The sequence below is a fragment of the Lutjanus erythropterus genome, chromosome 22 (genome assembly GCF_056507025.1).
Source record: "Lutjanus erythropterus isolate fLutEry1 chromosome 22, fLutEry1.hap2, whole genome shotgun sequence".
NCBI lineage: Eukaryota > Metazoa > Chordata > Actinopteri > Lutjaniformes > Lutjanidae > Lutjanus > Lutjanus erythropterus.
The window spans coordinates 23,556,318-23,579,466 of NC_139338.1; the positions used below are offsets into that span (position 1 = coordinate 23,556,318).

The following is a 23,149-nucleotide window of genomic DNA, read 5'->3' on the forward strand; positions in this document are numbered from 1 at the left end:
CCATTTAAAATGCATTTTAAAGTGAAGCTGATTTTCTAGCGTCCCCGTGGGTTCGGCTGCTGCACAAATGCTGTTTATTTCTCTCCACAGTGCCACTCTGCTCTGGACGTAAACTGAGGACAGTAACTCAGACACAAAGGCAATCTCTCAGACAGTTTCCTGACAGTGTGTGTACTGTTGTCTGTCTCGCAGACAGCCCATTTTGGATTCACGTCACTCAAGTCAGGAGATTTGGGGTTGGGAATAAACCACCATGGGAGATAAAACACTCTGGGGACAAGAGATGCACCTATTGTCTTGAATACACAAAAGTGCCTGATACAAGGTTATTCAAGACTGCAAAATGCCACCAGAGGCGTCCAACCAGATGTTTTAATTGTCCCTTTGTGTCCTAAAGAGCATTGTCCTGTTAAATGATTACATTATACTCCACACAGCCCTGACTGCCAAACTGCTGGCTGTATGTGGTTCATATCACTTACATGATATTGAATTGACTCTGCATCGCCAGCTGTAATTCAGTGCAACAGTTGATTATTTTCCTCTTCTGTTGGTTAAGGCCTAATTATGGAGGTCTGCCTGTCAGTGTTCTGTTTTTGGCTTCATGGCTTAGGACAGCATTGGGGACAATGATAAAAAAAAAAATGTGACACATCACTCTTATGGGAGAGTGGGATCATTTTTAAATAGAGGATCTTAATCTCAAGTCAGAAACAAGCTGGAGTGAACAGCAGTGATGACTCTGATGGAGTTCATCAGAGCTGTGCTGTCGTTAATCATCTGGTGTCTCAAACTGCTGCAGAAACAGGAGTCTACAGCTATGATGCATGTTTGCTGACAAAATATTAAAACTTCTTCATAATCTGGTGTATAGGCTGCACATTATTACAACTGGAGAATGTAAGAATCTTTTTAAAAGTCTAAATGTTTAATCACTCATTGTAAAGAAAAAAAAATATGGAAGTTTTGACCTACAGCTGTAACTACAAACTATTAGTCAATCAATCAACAAACAATTTTGATGCACTTTATCGTTTTAAGTCATCTTTGGAAGGAAAATGCCAAACATTCAATTCTTCTTGCTTCTCCAGTGTGTTCACTTGCTTCTTTTGTCTGTTTTATATTATTTTAAGTTAAATATCTATTGTAGACTGTTGGACACACATAACAAACAATGCCACATCAGCTTGGGCTCAGCCAAACTGTTACATGGACAGTTTATAGAAAAAGTCAATCAATTAATAATTTGAAAAATTGTTGTCCAATAGTTGTTGAGATATTCCACTCTAAATGCCAACCAGCTGATGATGAGGAAACATCAATGCCATTAGAATTCAGCCTGTGAGGAACATGAATGACTATAAACATTTGTGGTTATCTATTATGTAGATATATAGATATTTCAGTGGAGAAGCAAAAGTTTTGACCTCCTGGTGGTGCCAAGGATCACCAGGGTCATGAGGCTTCATCCTCTGGGGACCATGAAAGCTTCATGTCAGCAGCTGTTGAGATATTTCACTCTACATCACAAATGTTAGCCTTAAGGCCCCAACACATGATCAGCGGTAAAAACACTTTGCGCTAACTGTCCCATTGATTTCCTACCCTCGGCATGGCACACGGCTCGGATCTGCCGCTGACCACTATGCTCAAAGTTCAAATTATTTGAACTTTGACCTCGTTTGTCGCTGACCTTTCAAAGCACAACCAATGAGATAACAGCTGAATGTGTCAAAGATGTGTCAAAGTGCCACAAGCAGAGGAGACAGTGACTGATGGAAACCCCAGAACCGTGGAAGATCTCGCCAGAGTGATCATTTTAACATCACAATGAAAGGAAGACATAGAAAAATCTGGTGAGAACTTTGCAAAAAAGGGTTCCCTTCCAGATACAACTTAATAAAAGTGGTTCAGGGTTCCCCAAACTCTGTAACACAACATTAAAAACAGACTACGATCTCGCCTGCAAACGCCTGGCGAAATCTGAATACTCAGGTTGGGTTATAAGATTTCTGAATCATACAGTTTATGAACTTAGCTACATCCAGAGCTAAAGTTATCTGAGCCATTTGTATGCCTGGCAGACAGGACGAAGTGGTTGTAGTGCTGCAGTCTCATGTGAAGGCCCCTTCATGGTGGCACTAGAGGACAAGTCAGGGGATCCCCAAGGTCATTAGGGTTCATCCTCTGGAGACCATAAATAGTCGTGTTTCCATTCAAATGTACTGCAAACTTTAAACGAATTTCAAGTAAATCTGAAAAAGAAAATGCGAATAAATGCTTGTTTCTATCCACTACCATTATGTGGTTAGGAGTTGGTTTATCGAGATAAGCAGTAGGTGGCTCCAGTTCTCGAGTCTAAAAACCATTAAAGCAGTGCAGAAGAAGAGGGTGCTACAACATGATATAATTAAAAGAGCACAATAAAAAACAGTGCAGAAAACAGAATGGAAATATGACATTATGGGGATCTCCAAAGTCATTCAGAGTCTGGAGACCATAGATGTTCATCCAAAATCTCCATCAATTGTTGTTGAGATATTTCAGTCAGTAAGTCAGTCTCATTGTCATTCCTAGAGCCGTGCTGCCTGTCTCAGAAATAGAGGTTATGGTATAAAATTAACTTTTCTATCACACGGTTTTCTTACATACTAAATGCCGACTTCTAATATTCATGAATTCAGATGTGCATTAAAAGAGGCACCACAGGAGACGTGTACTGTGTCAGTCTGGTCATGTAAAATGAGTTCACAGGAGGTGAATGCAAAAATGCAGAAAAAAGCCCCTGATCCTAGTATCCTGTGACACTGATTTAAACTGTTGAACATACATATTTATAATACTTAATATGCATGGAAAAAATGTATTGACTCAGTGAATTTTCATTTCTTCCACTCACAAGGTTAAAACGTCCAATGTTTGCTTTGACATGAACTGTAAAAATGTTAACTCAAGAACTGTGTCAAATACGAGGACAGGAATATTAACAAAACTACTTCTCTTCACTCTTGTATATGTGATAGGTCCTTAATGTCACATGGCTCTGGTAGGGTTGTGAAAATATTTTTTTCTTTTCTGTTGGGTTATTTTCTTTGTTGAACACTTTTCCTTCAGGACAGCTTGAGCAGCAGCCATGGCTCCGAAGTTACTGAATTACCCTCAGCTGTATTTGTCACCCTTTCATTACAGCTGTTGTTGGTCTCTCTTTTGATACAGTAATGTCCAGTTTCCCTTGGTTTTGAGCCCCCCACTAGCATGGAGTCTAAGGTACATAATAGAAACACCCAGTGAAAATAGGCTGGATCAGGACTGAGCTCCTGCAGTGAAGACAACAACATCCTTGAACTTGATCTTGTTGACTTTCTGGCTGTCACACGTTTTTTGTAATGTGTTTAATTCAGCAGCTGTGGCTGATAATAGATCTTACATGAAGGCATCCAAAAATAATTACATTCAACAATAATAATCCGAATATTTATTATGTATCTGAAGTTATAACAGACCTTATTTTTATTGGGTAATTCAAAATCCAAGCCGATCTTTCAATAACTTTTTTAGCAACAACAGTAAAGTCAGTGACTGGTTAGCCATTAATCATGTGTGTATCTCTGTGATTATATGATGCAAAAAATGAAAAGAACCGTTCAATATGCAATCATAAAAGATGAAGAGCAGAAGCTGTGAGCAATCACACAGACTACGTCTCAAGTGTGCCCTAAAGTCGTAACTGCTTTAAAAACATTAATTAAATTGATTTATAGAGGGAAAAAATATGACTTACATCTTCAGACTGAGTATTTAGTCATTTAAACTTGTTACAGTGTTCTTTGACATTTAATTGCACCAGCTCTCCGACCTGTTGATTATACTTTTGACAAATTTTTACATGTAATGTTTGTAGCTCTCTTCTAGTTGTGTTCTCATTTGTTATTGCACTTTGCTGTTTTCTATGTACATACTGTGTTTTTGTGTTAGTACTGTGGGCCGTGAGAAATGACATTTCACTGATGTAGACTCTATAAGTGGAAATGACAAATAAACTAACTTGAACTAGCTGTAGAGTAGATCACCTAAGCTCATAGCAGAAATAACTGGTAGGTCTAGTACGCGTTGAATTTTACTGGGGAAACTGGGAAACGTGTTACAAGTGTCCTGGACTGCCAGCATAATTATTTAAAGATTATTACCTGGGACACAAAGACACAGTGTTTGGGAAAATTAATGTGATGTGAACCAGCACAAACTCACATGACCCACATGTCCAACAGTCAAAAGACATGCAGACTACTGGTGACTCTAAATTTCCCTAATGTGAGTGTGAATGGCTGTTTGTCTGTATGTGTCATGATGAGTGATGTGATGAACTGGTGACCTGTCCACGGTGTGCGCAGCCTTTTGCCAAATGTCAGCTGGGACTGGCTTCAGCCTGCTGCGACCCTTCCAGGATAAACAGCTACATATATAAAGGATGGATAAATTCTAATCATATTTACTTTAACAATGATCAGTAATTTTTTAAATTAAATATTTTGCATCAAATTATCGATATTTTTAGTAAGAATGTAGCATGCGTGGGTGATTATAGCGAATTAAACCTGCATCATGCCAACTCCAGCTCTTTGATGACCTCAATTCTGGCTCTTTGCTCATTTAAAAATATGGGGGAAAAAAGAATATCATTGTTATTTTAATGTTACAACTTACTAAATTTCTAAAATTACGGGTGTTTACGTTTATTAGAAGATCATCTTTTTTATAATTAGTCCATTCACTGGTTATATCTATTGTTAAGTGCAGAAATAAAGCTTCATTGTTTGTTTCTGTACTTTTGTACACAATGATTGTTTTCAATTCTAATTATATGGATAAAAAAAATAAAAATGGGAAAGGTCTGCCTTACATAACGACTTGTTAACAGTCAGGTAGCGAAAATATAAGTACAAAACATAACATAACATATCATTATATTGTTATAAATAAACATAGAAATCTATATATATGTTAAACATATATAATTTACCCCTTGTCCGACATTTTGATTAGCTCTACTTTTCAAAACTCAGACGACTGAAGGACAGACACTTTTCTAAATACCGGCTTTTATCCACCGGCTGTGAAGACAGCATTGAGGGCTGTCATCACAGTGCTGTTTAATGTCAGTCAAACAGAGTACACGTGGGTCAAAGGCACATTAACCTGTCACCATATTTGCTACTTTTGCTACGCCCAACTGTGAAAATTGAGTTAACACAAAGTCACAAGTGCTGCACACTCAGAAAGGGTGGAATATGATGGAAACTATGAGAAAAAAAGTAAGTACAGCTACAACAAATACTGGGAAACTAAGTCTATCTGTGTCTGTTCATGACACATACATATGCACCCAACATATCAACCAACCCACCTACCTGCCTACACACCAATCAACCAACAAACAAACCTACCTACCTAGGAATCAATCAAACAACCCACCAACATACCTACCAACCAACCAACAAACCAACCAACCAAGCCCTCCGACAGACTGACCACCCAACCAATTAAAACAGTTTTATTTTGTGACTTAAAATACCACTACTACACCTCTATAAAAACACACACTTGCATAGGGGCATCCAAGAGCATATTTTATCACTTTTGTCCAGAGTAAGGTCACCCCAGAGGACAATTTATCCAAGAGGGCACTTTTGCTGGGTTTTTTTTTTTTTTGGACATGGGGGCACTTGGGGGGCAGTCACTCCCCTTGCCCCTCCTTGAGTTCTTCAGTGCCTGTTTATCTATCTATAAATCTATCTGTCTGTCTATATGTCATGCACAATTACCTCTAAATATGTATATATCTATTGTTTTTTCTAAAGCAAATTCGTTTGTAAAATCAATTTTTATTTTGCAGACCTTTAATACTATCATCCCTCATGTATCATCTTCTGCACACGCTTCAGGGTTACAGGGGACAAAGACCTGTTGGGGGTTGGGAGGACTGGAGTCTATAAAATCTGCATGTGTTGCACAAGAGGCGGGGACACACAAACGCAGGTCGTCGGGACTCTCTGGTCGTTACTAGAAAAAGTAATCCCGTTACTGCCACCAATTGACAGGACTCACTTGCAAACTGATGCGCATTGCTATTGGACGTGTCGAGGGTTGGACTCCTGCACCCCGCCGCCTGTTATTCCACCGCAGCGAGCGCGTCTGGCCAGTCGCTCCTCGGTGCGCGCTGGATATGGATCAGGACGCAGCGTGTCTCCTTGCTGTCTCCAGCGGACAGGCTGCACTCTGCGGCGCATAAAAGGTGCCCAAATGAACCGCCGCCCTCCTGGCTCCTCCGGCGTGCAATGGCTTAACAGGAGAGACATGAGTGTCCGGACGGAGGACAGCATCACCTTGTGCCAAAGGGCTCTCCAAATCGTTACGGAACTTTGTCTCACGGGACACGTCGACCGGGAGAAATGTTCGGATATATTTCCCCTGGAGAGCAGCATACCAGGTAAAGGACACGCAGGTAAATGGAATAAAGTCATTATTTTATCTTGATCCAATCCCCAAAATTAATCACTTTTCGTTTCTAGAAAGAAAGAAAGAAAGAAAGAAAGAAAGAAAGAAAGAAAGAAAGAAAGAAACTAACAACAGCTCTCACTTATTCAAACTTTACTAGAACACTTACTTTCGTGTGTTTTATCGTGTTAAACTGTTGTTAAAATGTTTCTCTACCTGTTACGCATCTTGCTGCAGTTCAGTCCAGACTGATGAAACAGCAACAGGTGGAAAACAGACAGAGGCAGCCAATTTATTATCCTGCCTTTCTCTTGTCTTTTGCTCCATTTATTTCTTTGAAAAGCTGCATTTACAGGCTGAATGAAGGCAGTAATATCCAACATTTTCTTAAGTGTGTGACAGACACGACGTCTGTATCTGCAGAGACTCTGCTGTTTCCTTATTTTCTCATTATTTTGCTGTGTGGAAGCTTTTCCAGCCCAAATGTTAGTATTTGACGTCCTGTGAACAGGACAAGACAATCAATAATATTTCTGCTGCGTTTATGGACAGCTTGAGTCCTTTCACATGATAGATAATCAGTGCAAAATTTGCAATTAAATATCAAAGCAGGAAATGTCCCATTCCTAGAAAAAAGGGTACTACCTGAAAGGTTGAGGTTCTACCTAGAACCATTTGCTTCAAGTTGATGAGTTCAAGAATGCTTTTTGTTCTTTGATTAGCACTTTTATTGCAAAGAGTGAAAACCTTGCATTTTAAAAATGACAAATTTTAATGAATATAGGTTCTTGTAGAACTCCCTGGGTGGGTTCTTGTTAACACCCTTGCAAGGTGGAACAGTTCTGGATAGAATTCCCTGAGAGGGTTCTAGGTGGAGCCATTACACCATAGAAGGGTTCTCTATAGAACTGGAACTCCTTATAGGAGTACGGTTGTATAACCCTTTAAGTTTGGGTTCTAGGTAGAACCATCTGAAAGGGTTCCAAGTGGAATCTATTTAAAAGGTTCTACAAGAACCCAAAAAGGGTTCTCCTATGGGGTCAAGCCAAAGAACACTTTTTGTGTTCTGGCTGGCACATTTTTTTTCTTAGAATGAAAACCTTGTATTTGTCAAATATAAATTTTTAAATGACTATGGGTTCTCGTTAGCACTCTTAGAAGTGTAAAAGTTTTGGGTAGAATCCCCAGAGAGGGTTCTAGGTGGAACCATTACACCATAAAAGGCTACTCTGTAGAATTTAGGGGGTTCTATGTGGAACCTTTCACACATGGTTCTAGGTATGACCCTTTTTGTTGGGTTCTAGGTTGAACCAATTAAAAGAGTTCCAAGTGGAAATTTTATAAAAGGAACCAAAAGCATTCTCCTATAGGAAAAGTCAAAGAACCCTTTTTATTTTATGATTAACACTTTCATTTCTATGAGTGAAAACTTTGTATTTGAAAAATTACCATTTTTAAATGACAGTGGGTTCTTGGTAGAACCCCCTGCACAGGTTCTTGTTAGCACTCTTAGAGGTGTAAAATTTCTGGATAAAATCACAAGAGGGGTTCTGGGTAGAATCATTAAACCATTAAAGAGGGGGTTCTGGATGGAACCTTTCATAGTTGGTTCTAGGCATAACCCACTAAGTTTAGTTCTAGGTAGAAGCCTCTGACAAGGTGGAACCTTTATAAAAGGTTCTATCAGGTACCAAAAAGGGTTCCTCTATGGGGAAAAGCCCAAGAACCCTATATGGTTCTGTTTTTTTTACTTCTTCAAGACTAAATTATATTTTTTCCACTTCAGTCACCGAACATGTGATTGGTTGATGCTTCAGTCACCGAACATGTGATTGGTTGAAGCTTCAGTCACCGAACATGTGATTGGTTGATGCTTCAGTCACCGAACATGTGATTGGTTGAAGCTTCAGTCACTGAACATGTGATTGGTTGATGCTGTGGCTCCTTCACTGAGGTGTTATATGACTTTATATTGTCCTGCTTTATCAAACAGGTGCACATGCTGCCCCCTCTTTCTTACAGCTTGCTTTCTCTCCCTTTTTCTCTTTCTCCATTGCATGTTTGTCCGTCATATTTGTCCCTTGCTTACCTCTTTTCCTGTTTATGTGTCTCTGTCTTCCTCTATGGGTCTCTCCATGGTTACATGTAGACATCTCTATTAGTCTCCTTGCTGTGGTCGTGGGTTTCTGTGGCCTCGCCCTGTTGGTAGTCTCTCTCTTTGTCTTTTGGAAGCTGTGCTGGCCCATTTGGAGGAGCAAGCCTCTGTCAGCCCATGTCGAAAATGGCCTCCACGTGGGTTTTCCCGAGGCGCCTCCGCCCAACTCCCCGCTGGTCAACGAGTCCAAAGCGGCAGAGGTGGAGAAGAAGTACCCGCTGGAGGTGAAGGTGAACGGGCGGAGCTCTGTCAAGCTCCTGGAGGCGGCCATGAAGATCAGCCAGACGTCTCCAGACATCCCCGCCGAGGTGCAAACAGCCCTGAGGGAGAAGCTGAGCCAGCAGGCGAAGATCCAGAGGCAGACCACTGAGCCAACCTCCTCCTCCAGGTACCCAACATGAACCCACTGCACTCTTAGGAATAAGGGTTCCAAAAGAGTTCTGAGCTTCTACCCAGAACTATATGGTTCTGAAGAAACCTTTTTTTGAAGAAAAGGTTTGTCAAAGGTTCTTTGTAAGACAAAGGCTCCATTAAGAACCCTTTTCATCCAAAGAACCCTTCTTAGAAGAAAGGACTGTTGAAAACATGAGTGTTAAAAGATGTTTAAACTTTAAACATTGGTATCTTTGACACAGATCATAGAAACTCATGGATCATGACCACAATATACAATCTATAGAATTCAATCATTTTTTGCTTCATCTTTAGAACATAATATTCTTCTTCGAATTATAGGTGAAACCCTTCTAATTTTTTTTTTTTTAATCCTGGGTGGGTTCAAGATAAAACCCTTGCAATATAAAAGGGTTTCCAATAAAAATTGTGGGTAGATTCCTGTAGGACCCCTACAAAGTGGAAATGTTCTGGATAGAGCCCCCAAACAGACCTTTTGTACCAACATGAAACCAGCCCCGTTCCAGTTCTTGCACCTAAGTTTGAACCATTTGGTGCCTTTCCAACAAAAATAAATCGGTACACAACTCAAAAAGTTGGTTCCCAACCGGAACCAAAATAGCATGTTTTACTTGGGAACCAATAACATGCATTTGTTCACAGGTCTGTCTTGACCTAACAAAAGTGGCGGTGGCGTAACTCGGCAACAAGCCTCAGCGGTCAGTGTGGCATCTACATACATATGTCAATAGAAAAGTGCCTAGGTAAAGTTCTACAGAGAACCCTTCTTTGGTGTAATGGTTCCATCCAGAACCCTCAGTAGGCTCTTTTCCACCAAATTAGTTCCGGTTGCACAATAACCTATAGAATATGACACCGCTGGGCGCCCCTATAGCTCAGTCGGTAGGGCGTGCGCACCATGTATTGAGGCTGTTAGTCCTCTGCAGCGGCCGCTGGTTCGAATCCTGCCTGCGGCTCATTTGCTGCATGTCATCCCCTGTCTCTTCACCCCCCTTTCCTGTCATACCTTCAGCTGTCACTGTCAATAAAGGCAAAAATGCCAAAAAAAAAAAAAACCTTAGAATATGACACCGCTACGTTGGTTCCCAAGGAAAACCTGCTATTTTGGTTCCACCTGGGAACCAACTTTTCAGGTTATGAACCAATTTATTTTTGGTACAAATGCTCCGAAAATGTTCCAAGTGAAACCACAAAAGTCTCTCCTAGTCGAAGAACCCTACATGGCTCTAAAATCTGTTTACCTGTACACTCCTCTAAATTTTTTTCTAATAATGAAGACAAGCTATTTTTACACATGTATCTGCTGCTTACAATTACAGCAGCATTTTTTTTAACCCACTTTTGTTTGTTGCCCCTCTCCCATGATACAATGGGGAACACACAAAACTGTTGCCTACACAAAGCAGAGGCTGTCCTGACAGTTCGTGACAAAGTAGCCACTGCCCTTGAGGTGCTTTGGCACGTGTCATGTAGAGCACCACAGACTGGCTGGTGACCTTGAAACACTGCTGCACATGTTGAATAGTGTCTCTCTTGCTCTGTCTGACCAGAAAAAAAAATCCCCTCTTGTAGGCTCATCAGCCAGGGCTTCAGCACGTCTCCTTGCTTCAGTTCGAACCCTATAATCTCCTGTACGTGTGAGTCGAGCTGCTATGGTAACGGCGGGAAGCAACCCCAGTAATTAATCCAGCCTTTGCTTCTCTTTGTTTTCCAGCACTGTGTTTAAACTACAACGTCCATAATTAGCAGTGCTGTGGGGTGGGAGCTGTCAGGGTGGACGGTTGGTTTCTGGTGGGACGCAACAGGCAGCTGCGCTCAGTTTCTCAGCCGTTTTTGACAGTTGCCTTGGCTTGTCGTTAGGCTCGTTAATTAAATTATGTGGAGACCAAAGGCTTCATGAATTATACACCCACCAGGGATGCAGAAAGGCCAGTTTAAAGATTACACCGCCCACTGTCTCAATTCTTCCACCCATTCTTTTGACAGTGACTCCTGATGTTCACTGATTATTTCCTTTTTTAATGACAAACTGCCGAAAACTTCCACCACATGCAATAAACTCTTTAAGTTAAGTCCAAATACTGTTTTAGGGCCAATCTTAGGTCAACAGAAACACCTTAAATCTCTGTTGTGTATTGTGTTGCTTATAGGCATAGTTCGGATCAGTATCAGCTTAAGTAGACACTATATGGGGCGCCCCCTGTAGCTCGGTTGGTTGAGCGTCCGTCCCATGTACTGAGGCTATCAGCCGTCTGCAGCAGCTGCCAGCTCGAGTCCCGCCTGTGGCCCATTTGCTGCATGTCACCCCCCCCCCCTACACCACTTCCTGTCATATCTTCAGCTGTCACCTATCAAATAAAGACAAAAAGGTTTTAAAAAAAAAAAGAAGAAAAGAGTATGCTATATTTAGAATATTTTCACCACTTTACCCTGCCACCAGACAGCATTTCTGAGGTAGAACTCTTTGAAAGGGTTCTAACTGAAACCTTTTAAAAGGTTTTACAATGGGGACAAGCTGAAGAACCCAATATGGTTCTGTTTAGCCCCTGTATTTCTAACGGTGTAGCAGAGGCTTAAAGTGTAGCTCTCATGTGGTTCAATCCCAAGACAACACTTAACTGTAATGACTCTTTGAGGCATTTCTTTTAATCTGCTTTATGCGTGTTGTAATAGCTTAAAATGTTGACATCATATATACATGCTGCAATGATTAATTAATTAAGCAAATATTAATAGTCTATTAAATTGATCACCAACTATTTGGATAATTGATTAAACATTTTGAATCATTTTAAAGAAAAAACATCCTAATTCTCTGATTTCAGCTTCTCAAATGTGAATATTTTCTGTTTTCTTTACTCCTCTATGACAGTAAACTGAATATCTTTGGGTTGTGGGTGAAAAAAGACATTTGAGGACATCAACTTGGGCTTTAGGAAACACTGATAACATTTTTCACTGTTTTCTGACATTTTATGGAATAAACATTTAATCAGTTAATCAAGAAAATGACAAACAGGTTAATTGATGATGGAAATAATCACTGGTTGAGCTCAGTTAAGTGGCTGAATTTGCCTGAAATCAAGACTCAACAACCTTGATTTTGTAGGACACTGAGACATACCTCAAAGACAATTTAACACACAGCTCTTTCTTGTTGGTTTTACTCTCAAAGTTGTACCAGGCAATAAAATCCCGAGTGGCCAAATTGAGATATTTTTCTTCATTATTGTCACCACTGGCTGTGGTTTTGGGAAATGAAAATCTCCAGCATTCAGATTTGAGCTCTTATACAAATTACCTGGAGGCTGCAAAGTTCTGTGATGTTAACATCTTTCGAGAAAACCATGGTTTGACTCGCCAATCTTGTCACCTAGCAACTGGCCCTCAGACAATCACAGCGAACTGACAGCCATGGCACAAATGATATGGCACAGGAAGCGCAGATGAAATTCAATTCTATATTCAAGTATTGTAAACAACAGACTGCTGTATATTCTACAAGAGCCAGTGGCCAGTGCAGACCTCAGGGGAAAAGAAAAAAATGACTGGACAACTGGACAGAGAATAGTAGGAACTATTTGTCATTACACTTCACCTCATATAACCCTTTGTTTTGCAGTTGTGTTGTTGACCTTTAAGCCTCTTTAAATCATAACATACAATCTATACACTGGGGATTACAACTAACACCAGGGATAAAACCCTACTTTTATTGCTTTTATATTTTCGTTTTCAAAAGTCTTAAACAAAGAAGTTGGAGGTCATGTGAGTTCAGTTCATCTCATTTCCAAAAACTGATTCCACCTCATCACAAGATTAAAAAAGTCGATGGCTGATAAAAAAACTAAGATCTCATCAAAGATTGTTTGTGTGAAATTGTTTGCTTTATTGATTATGTAGACAGATAAAATCACAAAAATCATGCTAGGATTTATCTTGCTCATAAAGAGTTGTGCTGAACTTTCTGTAGAAGGTTCTACTGTTCTACAGAGAACTCTTTTATGGTGTAACCTTCTCTGAGAGTTCAATCAGGAACCGTTCCACCGTCTATGGGTGGCAATAACAACCCTCCCAAGGGGTTCTATTCTGATCTTTTTTATATTTTACATAAGGTTTTATCTGGAAGGGTGTTTCACTGAGAACCCTTTTATATTATGGTGCAAAGAACCCTCTCTGAGGGTTCAACCCACAACCTTTCCACCTTGTAAAGGTACCCATAAGAACCCACCTAGGGGGTTCTACCATGATTTTTTTTTTGTATTTCAAGGGTTTTATCGAGAACAAACTCAGGAGGTTCTACCAAGAACCGCTTTACATTCAAAGGATTTATCTAGAACATACGCAGAAACCTTTTATATTGTGGTACAAAGAACCCTGATTTCCTCAAGGATCTCAACAATCCTTGAAGAACTCTATCTTCCAAAAAGGGTTCTTCAGAATCTTTTGGAACCTTTTTTTCTAACAGTGTACAGTATATTAGGTAGTTGCTCAGTGAATATTTCTGTGCTTACACCAGATTATTGTGCTTTTATCTTGAGGACTAAAGAGCAACCAAAAACCTTTTTTGAGCTATTTTAACGGACTTTACTGTGTCAAAACATGTTCCATGAATGCCACATTAGTATGCATCATGCTTTTTAGATGAAGTTCCCTCCTGACAAACCATTAGCACCCATCATAACAAAGCCACTCATGCATAACACTGTCACTTGAGACATTTACCCAATGCCCTTTACCCTTTTCAACAGGCACAATTCATTCCGGCGCCACCTGCCTCGTCAGATGAATGTCACCAGCGTTGACTTCAGCATGGACACAGTGCCTCTCCGCCAGTCTTCTACAGCGAGCATCGGAAGAATAAAGCCTGAACTCTACAAGCAGAAATCTGTGGACTCAGAGGATGAGGCCAAAGAGCCCGTGGAGACTTGCGGGAAGCTCAGCTTCTCGCTGCGCTACGACTACGAGGAGCAAGCTTTGGTGGTGAGAATCCTCAAGGCCTTGGACCTGCCTGCCAAAGACTTCACGGGCACCTCTGACCCCTACGTGAAGATCTACCTTCTGCCGGAGAGGAAGAAGAAGTTCCAGACGCGCGTCCACCGCAAGAATCTGAACCCCATGTTTGACGAGACCTTCTGTTTCCCCGTGGTGTATGACGAGCTGTGCAACCGCAAGCTGCACTTCAGCGTCTACGACTTTGACCGCTTCACCAGCCACGATATGATTGGCGAAGTGGTGGTGGACAACCTCTTTGAACTCTCTGATCTTTCCAGGGAGGCTGTCGTGTGGAAGGATATTCACGCAGCAACTACGGTGAGCCGGGGTTCGCACTGACGCACTGCCAAATCCTCACAACGCTGCCATGTAAGAAATGTTGAACCAGACTTCTGAGAAAGAGAACAGCTGAGTAGCAGTGAATGTGAAGTTATATTGTTTTTAGAAAGGTTAAAACATGAATTGTTGCACTGAATCGTTTCTAAAAGCCTGAATTCATCAACAATGTTCCACAAAAGTGGCAGGTGGAACACACTGCATTATTCATATGCTTTGGGAAATGCATTTCATCAGCCAAACACCCACACACATTTTCCAGAAACTGCCGGGTGTTCTACTGTAGTAAATATAGCAACAGAATAAAACTGTCTAATAAATTTACTGTTTATTTTTTGTTAGGAGCAATATGTTCGCAAACTTTAAACAGGTCGCACAGTTACAGCGGACTGTAGGTAGTATGTCCTCATATGAACTCTTGCTAAAAAAAAAGATGCAGTGATTTAGCCACACTGCCACATGCATTTCACTCCCACATTAACACTTATCACAGCTTACTCAAGAGCCTCCGCTTTATTTATGAATGACTTCATTGTGATAAACACTGAGCCATTGTTTTCAGTTTCACATTAGCTTCTGTATGCTATATTAATAGAAGCAGAAGAGACATATAATTAGTAGAGTTGGCTCCATTTCTGTTACTAATGGTCTAATTTGATGTATGAACTTAAACTGGTATTATTTAAAGCTGTTCAAGCAAACCACAGTTTCTTTAATTCAGATTTTCTGGTACATATCCAGACTCTAAGAAGATGCTCTGGTCCTTACATGACATCCAGTGCAAGAGTTTCTCTTCCAATTACATATTAAATACAGCCACCTCACTCATGGTGCACTATAATCCGGCACAAAAATGACAATTACCAACAACATAAACCCCAACGTTCTGAATAGACACGTCACAAACACTAACAAAAAGTAACATTTGCATTTTGAAACACAAAACAGCAAACTTTAAAAAACTGCTGAGTAGTTTTGTTAAGTTTACTTCTGTGTTCCAGCACTAGAAGGCATCATGGGAAATGTGGGCGGTCTCTGCAGCACTTAAGTGTGCATCACAGCTGAGATGCACACTCTGATGCTGCAGAGCTGCTAACTAGCTTGTGAAATAAATTGCTGGAAAGTTAACAAACAACTCCATCATTTTCCCTTTTCAATATGATTCTGATATAACCCTGTTGGCTCTGTTAGCATGGAGGCTAGTCAGCCAAAGTTTGTCAGTAGCGTAGAACATGTGAAGCCTGAAGCCTTGTTTGTCTGTGCTTTTAAAGTTATTGCATTAGGGCCCAGTCACACGTGTGAATTAAGTGGAGCGGCTGTGATTTTACGTAATTTCTTTGCGTCGAGTTCAACAGTGATGAACTTTGAGGGGGTGGAGTCACAGCCTGAACCAACAGCAAAGACGTTTTGCCTCGGCAGGCGATGATCAAACCTCTGCATTTGAATACAAACACAACATTTCCTATTTCTGTTTCAAATTAAAAGCCCTCTTGCATTTCAGTTGATAGAACACTGAGTAAACTCACTGAGTCCTGGCAGTCCTGGTCCGGTATTATCCTTAATATCAAACTGTGTTGAAAACTTTTAAACCAGCCCAAATCTAATATTCAGTTTTGTGTGCAAATTTATGAAAAATTATTCTTGATTTCCTAAAATTAGTTTGATGGTGTTAATTTTTTTGCCGTTCAACAGTTTATGCAGCCTCGAGTTTAGAAATGCAGTAATTATCAGAAACAGACTGATGCTTTTACATGATTCTACAGAACAGAGAAAGTAAACAGCACTGACATGGATAAGAAATGTGAACTTTTCTGGTTGCTTTTGCTTTAAAACATTTCCAGGCAGGCGAAACACCAAAACCGAAGAATTTTGTTTGTTTTACAATTCATTTTAAAAGAGCAACACAAGAAAACCACAGGACTTATTTCCATTGTCACCCTTCTTGTAGTTACTAAGTGCTGGAGCATTTAAATGTCTTGTAAATCGAGTTAAATTAGTCAACAGAATATCACTTGAGCCAATCCTTATCTTTGCTTGTGTAGTCTAGTATGAGGATTATATTACCTCTTCTAACTGCAGGCCACAGATTAACCTGAAAACTCTCTCCTCTGCTGATACACCTGAGGGCAGCTTCAGGTACTTTGTGGATTTATACTTGAGATTAAGGTGTTGGTGTATCATTCTGAAAGTGTGTATGTCTCTGTGTGAAAGAGCTTTTGTGGCATATGGACCATATCCAACAGTTTGTGGGCAGGAGTCTGTCATTCCATGGCTGATTTAACTGGAAATAATCTTTCTATTCAGTGATTCAGGGATACAAAATTTATGATTTCTTGCGCTACTAAAGTTATTCAGATTACAATAATAGGAACACGACTGCCAACAAACCAGAAAAAGTAGTCTTGGATAAAACTTTGCTCAGTCGCTTTGAAAATTAACAAACACAGTACTGCTTTCAGATAATTTGAGGGCTTTCAGTTTCCACAGAGTTCATTTCTCAATAGTTTATTCTTTTCCCTCAAATGTGCATCCAAAGTCGGTTTTGAAGTTCACTAAATTGCAAGAAAAGAAGCATAAAGTTATATTTACGTGCTAGCAGCTCTGCCAGTTGCCAGCTTCATAAAAGCTAAGCATACACATTAAATTACATTATTACGACAATACAATCTTTAACATATTAGGGTAAGATGCAGAAAATTGTAAGAAAACTGATCAGCTGGTTCCCACGTGACTGCAGTGACATGCCTTTAATAACATTTGTCTGACCAAGTCCTGCTGTGAACCATAACATGTTTGTACTAGACAAGGTATCTGAGTACTTTAATAATTTTAATAGATATTTGTTCTCTAAAGGTCTCCTCACACTGCTGCATGGTAACTCACTGCCTCTGGTCAGTAGAGGTAAGAAGCGGTTGCCTCTATGCGTGTGATAATGACAATATTATGATGCAGGAGTTTGTTCCAGCACAATTCATCAATCATTTTATCCCATCGAAGTTAGTGGAGGCTAAACTGGAGGTTATATGCTCGGCCAAAGGAAGTCTCTAATGCACTTGCTCTATGGGCAGCTCTGACACCAAAGTAGGTTTTATGTGTCACTAAGCAGCTGTCAATAGGAATGAAAGGAGGCCCGCCACCTCCGATGCTGTATTCAGTTCTCTATAATACATCCATGGTCATCACAGCCTTGGACCAGAGCGGCAGCAGCCACTTTGAAAAACACTTTGCTTTTCAGGGGAAGGAAGTTGGTATTAAGGGTTGTTACCATGCAGCGGTGTCAAACTCCTTAATCGTCGCTTTGCTGGTTAGCAAATACAGCCAAAACAACCGAGCTAAGTCACGTAAAGCTTAAGAGACACGTAACAAGACTTCACAGTCCACAGCAATGATAGCAGCTCTGTGAGGATGTATTTATTTAGTGGTGGCTTTAGATAAATCCTAACAAGAGCATGCTATCATGCTCACATTGGCAGTGTTAGCACGTTGGTGTTTAGCAGAATGCAAAATTTCTTGACCAGTTGGGGATTTTAAATCATCATTTTACTTAAGATTGTTATGTCTTGAGAAAAGACCTTGTGATGAAACGTCTGCACTTTTCTAATGAATCAATGCAGAGGTGATACACGTGTGTGGGAATTTACTTTTTTTCCTTCTTTGAAATTCATGTAAAGTTTGTCAAAATAATTTACTAAAAAAAAAAAAGTTAACCTCTTGGTGATGCTAGAGGAAAATTAAGGGGATTATCAAACTAAGTCACAGCAGTTGCCTGCCCACCCTGAGGTTTATGTCGAGGTTTCTGCTTGTTAAAAGAGAGTTTTTCAGTACAGTACAGTCTAGACCTGCTCTATATGAAAAGTGCCCCGTGGCGCTACTGACTTGACTAACTAGAATTTATCCTCTGGTGACCATGCATGTCTGTGCAAAATTTCATAGCAAACCATACAGTAGTTGTTGACGTATTTCTGTTTGGGCCAAAGTCATGGACGAAACAACATCACCAGCCTTAGATCCTGCTGTTGTGGCTCAAAATCATAAAATTTTAAGTTCTACCTGACAAAATCTGACTACCATTATTCACTACATTGATAAGGTATTTTGATTCCAGAACGCAGTCAAAGCATTTAAAATGGATGAAATTCACTCAGTTGTCTGTCTTTTTTTTTGTCCTCCAGGAGAGTGTTGACCTAGGAGAGATCATGTACTCGTTGTGCTACCTCCCCACAGCAGGGAGAATGACCCTAACAGTCATCAAATGCAGAAACCTCAAAGCCATGGACATCACAGGCTCTTCAGGTAACCCGACAGCAAATAAGATGTGGCTCACATCAAAAGCACAATCTGAGCCATAAATCAAACTTAGCTGAAACCAGACAGCAGGTGGCCACTTAGAATGGAAATGGGGAGGAGACATCGGGAGGGCAGTGAGTGCAAATTATTGAAAATATTACCCTCTGTCAGAATATGGAGATGCACGTTTAAGCTGTAGGTTGTATTTTCTCGAACACTTTTCACTGTAGGTTTTTGTTCACATCATCCCATTTAATTACAATTTAAACATATGTACAAATGAACAAGCTGTTAAATGACAGTGAACGTGTCTCCCAGACCCTTATGTGAAGGTTTACCTGATATGTGATGGACGGAGGTTAAAGAAGCGGAAAACAACCACCAAGAAAAGCACACTTAATCCAACGTACAACGAGGCCATCATCTTCGACATTCCACCGGAGAACGTGGAACAAGTCAGTCTGTCCATCATGGTGATGGATTATGATCGGTGAGTTAAATGTCATGAGATATGGTGTGCCAGATGTGTGGGACTTGAATTGAAAATTTGAGATGACTTGATAAACATTTACATTTTTCTAGATATTGAACATTTTGTTTTTGAAACATGATTAAGTGATTTCTAGGCCTGTAGACAACCAATGAAAATCTTGGTTTACTGAAATACTACCTACTCTTCAACCAGTTACCAGCATCCAACCAACTACCCTCGACTGAGGCTGAAAGTTCACACAGTTTCTCTTGACTATCCCTCAATATTACAACATCAGTCCAACATCTCCCCAGCCCGTGGGAGTAACCATATTAGCAAAATTCAGCACGGTAACTTACAAAATAAACACTGAAACAAAATAAAACATGGCAAAACTTTAGAGTTTAAAGTCATGTTCAGTAAATAGCCCGTCACTCAGAAATAAAATGCATCAGGACAGTGCTTGTCTTGTTCCTTGACAATAACGGATTAAAAAGCGCTTCTCTACTTATTAAAGTAACACTAGCTACTGTCTGACCAATGAGAATTTGGTGGGATTAGAGCATAGCGACCAACTAATCAACCAATCGACCAGAAGGTGTTGGTGTATGGTTTTCGATAATTTATTTAAACTAAGACTGGTGAAATATGCATTTACTTTTCAATTAGTCATGTTTTTGTGTCTGTTGCAGGACCACTAGAAGTTTATGCTACAATTTGCATTGAAATGTGTGTTTTACTGCTGACAGGGTTGGACACAATGAGGTGATTGGTGTGTGTCGCACCGGGCCAGATGCTGAGGGTCTTGGACGAGATCACTGGAACGAAATGCTGGCTTATCCGCGGAAACCCATCACACACTGGCACGCTCTGGGAGAGGTACAGACTCATTTTTACAGAGCTTTCTAGAAGTTCCTGAACGTGACATTGATCCCTGCTCCATTTAGTTGAGCTTCTTCCATAATTTCTTTCATGGAGATTTATATTAGTTTAGTTCTCAGGCTTTCTTATTTAAAACACAAAATCCAGCAATGTACCTGTATTTATTTTGAATAATGGAAAATGTACATACCCACTGCAAAAACTGAGGTGAAAATGCCATCAGCTGTGCCAACATTCTTCAAAAGTTACCATTTAGTTTTTGGAAATATTTTAAAATTTAAGAGTCTCACTGACCTTCACTCGCAGCAGAATGAACAAGTTTTTGATACATGGGGACAAACAAAGCTGGATTAAAATTATTTTAGTCCAATCTATTCTCTAAAAAGTCTGGGTATTTTTCTGTGACCACCACCAAAAAAAGAAATTTAAAAAATTAGCATGAAGGGATATTTTTTGTGTCAAGTAGACTTACATTAATTTAATATATTTACATTAAATACAGAGATAGGAAATGTGTTTTGCAGGGAAAACAGAGAGCCTTGGTTGGTCTAAGTGCTGTTCAACTCCAACACTGTCTTACTTTTGTGTATTTTACTCATGTAGAAATTAAAAAGAGATATATCATGGTAGACCAACAGCAGGACCAAGTGCCTAAAACACAGCATCTCAGAAGTCATGTCCTCATAGAGAAGTTTCAAGCTTTGGTATTTATTTTAGTTTGATATTTAGGTATTTAGTTTGCCAGCTAATAAGATACCATGTGTAAATACTGACAGAGGCTTAATGTAATTTCATATTTTACATGCTATCAATGTTTCTTCCTCTTTTGCCACACCCACTCTTCATCTGACGAATAGGAAAATACAGGTGATTACTCATTTTCAGTGGTAAAACATCTTTATATGCTAAGAACTGTAATCATAGGCAAAAACCATGTCCTTCTTGTCAAAATATTGTTCTGTAACAAACTGTGTTCACTATTTACATACTATTCTAGGGGATACTTTGTGCTGTGAAATATGCAACAGCATGCAATTTATACAATAGTTAACACTATACTGCAAAAAACATGCAGGAAGTGTTAAACATAATCAATAATACAATGACACTCCAGGTACAGCAACTGAGACAGCTGTAGGACAGGGAAAGTGTCCAGGCCAACGGAGGACTAGGAGGTTTTAACACATGCTCACAAGTGAACAGGGTAGAGAGTGAGGTTTAAGATTGAACTGTTTTAGACATACGCAGCAAAAAGAGAAGAGGATGTTGCTGCTGAATGTAGCTTTAACCTTCCTTGTTTAATGTTTTATTCCTACTGCTCAAAATATTGGAACCATCGTAACTGCTGTGAATCCAAAGCAGGGAGAGCTGCTAATAAGCTGCTAATATCTTTAAGCCCTGGCCTCATTGGCCACCAAGATCCTCAATGTGATGGCCAAGGGCATTTTTGGTGGCCCAAATGTAGTGTAAATGTCATATAAAATTATGCAGAAAAGGCAATTTAGCACAACTTAACACAGACTTCTCTAACTGTTAGACTTGTGCTGTGAACTTTTCCTGTGAATTGAACACATTATCTTTCAAAACATGACAACAACTCACAAAACTTTTCAGACTGAGCAGGATCACAGTGTCTGTGGGTTAATGACATAGTTTACTCGAGGCTGACGTTAGCTGCCAGCTTGCCACACAGCACAGCTAACATTAGCAGCATGTTAGCACGAGCGGCTTGCTCACCTTGCAGGTTAATGTCCATGTGCCTGTGCTGAATGTGGTTACACATTGCTCTGGTCAAGCGGTTATATTTTCTAGATCAAAATACTGACAAACTGTCATCTGTCCCACTTTGCTGAACATCTTAGAGGCAGCAGTTAAACAGAGGTGTACATTAATAAAATAATGATAAATAGTTTAACCGACAAGTATTTATGGTGTCAACTAGTGACGGTAATGACGTTTGATCGACTAGACAAATAATCGTGCACTTGTGATTCTGTCTGTTTTTTTAAATTGCAAACTTATTCCAGATTTTTCAGTTGTGTCTGAACAGAGAAAGTTGCTCAAGCTGACTGGTCACTATTCTCCAAGAAGGAGCAAACACTTTACAACCAACTTTCAGGCTGACAAAGGGTAGACTTTGTAAACAGTGTGCAGTATCTTTAGGACTGTAGACAAAATGTAAGATCCTATGTCATATCATGTCATACAAATAATATGCTGTCACATAGTTGTCTTTTTATGCTTCAACAACACTGTCAACAACATTCAACAAAATACACTGATACTGTATCTGGTCAAAATCAAAGTTGTTGCATGCTGTATATTTAAAAAAAACAACAAAAAACTATATTGTTTTTCCCCTGTGTGATGATCTGGTTCTGCTGCTTAATGTGACCCGACCCTGCTGGGTCGATACAACTCTTTTGCCTATGATCACAGTACATCCTGAGGAGTAGAGTCATAACCTGCTTAGATACCACAAAAGATGGTAATGCCTCTGTAACATGTTGTGTTTTGTGACATTCTTACCTTGCAGTGGCCGGGAAGAGCGGCAAGCTTTGAGAGTCAAGGCTCATGTCCGTCACCCAAACCTCCGCAGACACCCTGAAGACCACAGGTAGAGTGACGACACCAAGTCTGTAAGAAACCAGACGTTTGGAAAGTCACGTTGCCTATGAGTCTCTTGTGAGCATGTTGTTTGAAACCTCATTCCGACATGTTTCTTATATGTTTCTATAGGTTGTGTTGAAATAGTTTTTCCATTCATTTGGACTCCAGTTCTTCAAGTGCTCTACAGAGCTGGCTATGCACAGCACTCACTGTCATTCAGTTCAAGGGTTTGTTTTTCATACATCTGCTTCGAAAACCCTCAGCAAGGCTTCATTTACACAGACCGCATGAATGGTAGGCCTCGCTGCAAGGAGTCCTCAGCAATTCACTTGCAAACTCAATATTTTGAGCAACATTTTTCTGGCCGAAGAGCTCTTTAGTGAATTAGCATTTTACTTTGAAAGGCACAAAGCTAAAGGGCTAAGCTGCTCAATGCCATGAAAACATTTGCTCGATTGAAAAAACAATCAATAAATCCAGGTCTCGGCTGAAGAATGCAGGTA

At 40.0% G+C, this 23,149-nt stretch overlaps 1 protein-coding gene across 3 annotated transcripts; it reads left to right on the forward strand.

Annotated features, from left to right (window-relative positions):
• Nucleotides 1–5,577: 5,577 nt before the first annotated feature.
• Nucleotides 5,578–22,913, forward strand: syt10 (synaptotagmin X). Of its 3 annotated transcripts, XM_084711202.1 has the most exons (8): nt 5,578–6,502; nt 8,645–9,038; nt 13,816–14,377; nt 18,568–18,688; nt 19,001–19,172; nt 19,904–20,033; nt 22,573–22,653; nt 22,776–22,913. In XM_084711202.1, exons 1-7 carry the CDS (start codon nt 6,001–6,003, stop codon nt 22,642–22,644), a joined length of 1,953 nt encoding a protein of 650 aa, XP_084567328.1. In that variant the 5' UTR covers nt 5,578–6,000; the 3' UTR covers nt 22,645–22,653; nt 22,776–22,913. The 3 variants fall into 3 exon arrangements, with proteins under 3 accessions (XP_084567328.1, XP_084567327.1, XP_084567329.1); XM_084711201.1 differs by lacking the exon at nt 22,776–22,913 and having other exon boundaries at nt 22,573–22,699; XM_084711203.1 differs by lacking the exon at nt 22,776–22,913 and having other exon boundaries at nt 5,578–6,487; nt 22,573–22,699.
• The last annotated feature ends 236 nt before the right edge of the window (nt 22,914–23,149 follow it).